We start from the raw sequence: 4,800 nt of genomic DNA, 5'->3' as shown, positions 1-4,800 counted from the left end.
ACTTAACACAAGTTGCCATTAAACTTCTCCAGAACATGAATGAAGAGGTGCATGTGCAAGAACGTATATCACCCTATTTAGTTGTTCATACTGTAAGGCACCCCGATGGACACATAAGAATTCAATCAACATCCACATTATTGTGAGTTCACTTATTCGTTCTTACACCGCATCGAACAAATAGATCAAAACTTCTGTAATCTTCACAGCACAAAATGTTTTGGACATAGCAGGAAAAAGTAAAAAATCACAAAAATAGCTCCTTTCAGACCCAGTGATATTAAACATTTGGAATCTCAAGAAATTTGAAAGCTGCCAAATGAGGTCTGGGAGGGGTAGAGCGTACGCAGACCTTAACCCTACCTCAGATGTAGAGAGGCTGTAGGCTGTTTCAGATAGACACTCGACTCAAGAAAAAAACAGTCCAAAGCAGCCCCGAGAAGAAGTAATGGAAGTACAAGAAACAACAAATCACAACAAAAATAGCAGAAAGCTGCCAAGAAAGGAAGAATTTTAAAACTGTCAGTTCTTTATGTTCATCTTTTGCAAGTAGAACTAAGAAACTTTAAGCGCCTCAGTTCAAGCCTCCAAAGTACTTGCAAAAATCGATCGAACCATAAACTGCAATATACTAATAAGCACATTAAACTGCAATATACTAAGCACATTAATTTGATTCAAAATTATCACTAGCAAGGAAACAAGCATGTAAATTAAGAAACAAGCATACACAAGCAGTCCACAATGTTCATCCGCAAAAGAAATCACAAAAATAGCTCCATTAAGACCTAGTAATAACAAATTCGGTAAACATCAGTACATCTCCATTTAACAATTGGAATCTCAAGAAATTCAAAGCCTGCCAAAACATGTGAAGAAACTAAACGGCAACTCTCCTCCAACTATAACAAACTGTGAATTCAAAACTACATAATTCAGTTCTTTATGTTCATCTTTGGCAAATAGAACTAACAAACTTTAACCCCATCAGTTAAAACCTCCAAAGTACTAAAATAATTGATCAAACCATAAAATGCAATATACTAACACGTTAATCTGATTCAAAATATCACTAGCAGAAACACATGTAAATTAAGAAACAAGCATACGCGACCATCCCAAGATGTTCATCAGCACAAGAAATCACAAAAATTACTCCTTTCGACCAAGTAATAACGAATTCAGTAAACATCAGTACATCTCAATTTAACATTCGGAATCTCAAGAAATTCGAAACCTGGCAAAACATTGGTAAGAAACTAAACCACAACTCTCCTCCAACTATCACAAATCGTGAATTCAAAACTACATAATTCAGTTCTTTATGTTCATCTTTCGCAAAATAGAAACAAACTATAAGCCTCCAAAGTAACTGCAATACACTAAACACGTTAACCTGATTCAAAATATCACTAGCAATGAGAAAAGCATGTAAATCAAGAAACAAGCGTACGTGATCAGCCCACGATGTTCATCACCACACGATGCCAATTCAACCACGAGCCTTGTACAAACCCTAGTGGACCATATCACGAAAACTCCCGTCACCACCTTGATCACCAATCCACCAGGCAAAAACAACGAGATCGCGGATAATATCACAATAGGCAACATACAATAACCAATCAGGCTAACACACCTGTACAAATCCAAATTCCCATTTCTTCCAGCAAGCATATTAAACACCACGTACAGAAACATAGAAGCCATAATCACCCATCCCAATATAATACCAAAATGCAATTTCCCTGCGAGTAATTGAAACAAACCGAACGCCATTAGGAAAATGAACGGTCCAGATAAATCAGCATCTTCATGTAGATCTGCTTTAACCCTAAACGGATTCAAAATCGAAAGTGTCTTTTGGTAGATTTGCTTTGTGTTAATTCCAAGCTCTTCCAGTAACGGCGGCTCATCTTCAAAACCTAGCGATCCTCCTCCGACGCCGGCACCGCCGATGGTGGTGGCGAATTGCGGAGTGGAGAATGACGTGGAAGCGGCGGCGGATCCGACATCGAAGGACATGAAGGGAATTCCAGGGTTTGATGGTTTCGGCGGCTGAAACGGCGCCGTTGGGAGACGGCGTTGTTGTGGGCCCGGGTTACCGCCGGACGGAAAAACCACCGGCGGGACGTTGAATTCTTTCGCCATTGATCGGAGATCTAGAAATTATTAATTAATTGCTTGCAATTAAATTTGAATTAAATCAAACTGAAATTAGGGTTTTTTAGAGATTGAAATTGGATGGGAGTTGAGAAGGATATAGAACAGAATAAGGAGGTTCAATTTGCTGATCAAATAGGGAGAATTGCAAACTTTGAGGCTAAGGAAGCAAATGAAGGTGAGATAAAAGGAAAAATGAAATATTTTTAATTTTTAACGTATTATAATTAGGGAAAAAAATATTTGGCAAACATCATAAATTTACATAATTTGAAGTTTAATTATAAAAAATCACAATATTTTACATAATTACTGAAAATCTCAATTTTGAATATGTCAAAATATATAATAGCTCCCATATATTCAATGAATATATATTTTTCTTTTGTAAGGATACATAATTAGATTTCAATGTATTTTTTCGATTTTAAATCTATCAAAATACATAATACATCCAAGAAAGATTCATTTTTTCCTGTATAAAGATACATAATTAGCTTTCGATACTTTTTTTTCAATTTTAAATTTATCACAACAACAACAACAACAACAAACCCAGTGTATTCCCACCTAGTGGGGTCTGGGGGTAAGATGTACGCAGTTCATACCTCTACCTCTGATGAAGTAGAAAGGCTGTTTCCGATAGACCCCCGGCAATTTTAAATTTATCAAAATATATAATTAGCTCTCGATATATTCAACAAAGATACATAATTAGTTGAAATTTTTGTAATTATTTTACAATGATGAAGATTTGTGTAAATATGCTAAGTTAAGGTGTATATTTATGTTATTTTTCTAACAAAAAAATTCTCAAACAACTTCTCTACTCTGTGTGCTCTATCCTTCCGGGCTCTATTTTATATAATCTTGTTAGTGTTATTGTTGTTGTGTTTAAGAAAAAAAATTAAAATATAAAAATAAAGAAGTCAAAGATGAAAAACAATCGAAAATCAAATTACCGAATCGAATCAAAAAATTTGATAATTGATATTCGGTAATTCGGTATTTGATATGGTATTTGGGAGTAAAATTTTAATATTTTGGTATTCAAAATTGGGTTTGGTACAAGATATTAATACCGTTTGGTATTCAGTATTTATCGAATATATATATATATATATATATATAAAACCAACCTAATGGACAATAGTATTGGTCATCCCAAAAAATCTTTTGGACTTTGATAATATATTCGTAAAAAGAATACTAAATTGAGTTTTTATTAAATATACTCTTTGAAGTTTAAACGTACATTTGCACATCTTCAACTTTGATATGGTATTAACAAATTTCGTACCGAACCAAAGTTTAATTTACCGATTATCAAATTATCGAACTGATATTTATAAGTATAGTATGTGGTATCTACATTCAAATACCGATTACCGAATTCAAACTTTGAAAATATCGAATCGAATACCGAATGTCCACCCCTAAATAGAATACTATAATAGTTGAAACAAAAAGAAACAATATGTAAAAATGATATTGAAGAATAAGATAGTAAGAATATTTATAATAATAATAATAATAATAAGGGAAATTTTCTACTTTGGTTCTAGTCTTTATATTCTTGGGTCATGTGTTTGATAAATTGTAAATGTGTGATGTTATTTAATCACCTCTTTTTAATACTTTTTGGGTTTACTTCACTATCTCGTCATACCTATCATAGTCAATTTCGGACACTTCTTTATTTAGGATATACACCTCGTTTTACATGTCCTAATCATATTAGTCTTGCTTTATGTTATCTTGTTTGCCATAAAAGTCACTCCTACCTTATACGAATATCTGTATTCCTAATCTCCTCTCATATTATGCTTATACATTTTATCTCAACAATATCTATCATTTTTACTAGAGAAAAGACATGATTTCTTCCCTGAACTTGTTCTCCAAACTCATTTTAGCACTTAAACTAAACTTTTGTTTATTTACCCCCCCTTAACATCTTTAAACTGTATTTATTTCACCCCTAATACTGACGTGGCATTTAAAAAAAAAAGAGCGCGTTTATTATTTAAAAAACAAATTTTTCTTCTTTCTTTCCTACTTATTTTACACACACACATATATATAATCAAACTTTTTCTTCTTTAATGCCCCCCACCCCTCCCTCACCTCTCATCCCTACCCTGCACCCCATACCCACACCCCACACCCTTTTCTTCTCCGGTACATCATCAAACAACAATACTCATTACATAGACCTCTACCTCCAAGAATCTTATAAAGATTGAATTTTGTTGTAATAGTAACTGAGGTTGATGATGGTTTAAGTATTGATTAGGTATGAACACTACTAATGTTCATAGATTGAACCAAGAAAAGTTGATTTTTTAAGAGGTGGGGTTTGAATATGAAGGCTTGAGAGTCAAAAGAAAGAAGAAAAAGAAGCCATATTTTTTTGATATTTTTCAAGAATTTGAATTTGTTAAAGATGCAAGAGATGAAAAGTGTTTTGTAGAAATGAAAAAGTATAATTTGTCCTTTTGAATTCTGACCACTAATTTGTTTATGTTGTGATTGAATCGAGCCGTTGCCGGCGATGTTGCAGTGGTGATTGGATTGGAATCGAGCCGCCGGTATTTTTTTTCTCAAGGGTTTATTAACTTCAGGAGATTTTAGGTG

At 33.6% G+C, this 4,800-nt stretch overlaps 1 protein-coding gene across 1 annotated transcript; it reads right to left on the bottom strand.

The window, feature by feature from the left end:
- Positions 1 to 1,143: 1,143 nt before the first annotated feature.
- LOC107851305 (protein YIPF5 homolog) lies at positions 1,144 to 2,365 on the bottom strand. Its single transcript, XM_016696262.2, has one exon. The coding sequence runs from the start codon at positions 2,149 to 2,151 to the stop codon at positions 1,402 to 1,404; it is 750 nt and encodes a 249-aa protein (XP_016551748.1). The 5' UTR covers positions 2,152 to 2,365; the 3' UTR covers positions 1,144 to 1,401.
- Between the last annotated feature and the right edge of the window lie 2,435 nt (positions 2,366 to 4,800).

Source organism: Capsicum annuum, chromosome 12 (assembly GCF_002878395.1).
Source record: "Capsicum annuum cultivar UCD-10X-F1 chromosome 12, UCD10Xv1.1, whole genome shotgun sequence".
In the NCBI taxonomy this organism is placed as follows: domain Eukaryota; kingdom Viridiplantae; phylum Streptophyta; class Magnoliopsida; order Solanales; family Solanaceae; genus Capsicum; species Capsicum annuum.
This window is presented reverse-complemented; position numbering and strand designations above follow the sequence as displayed.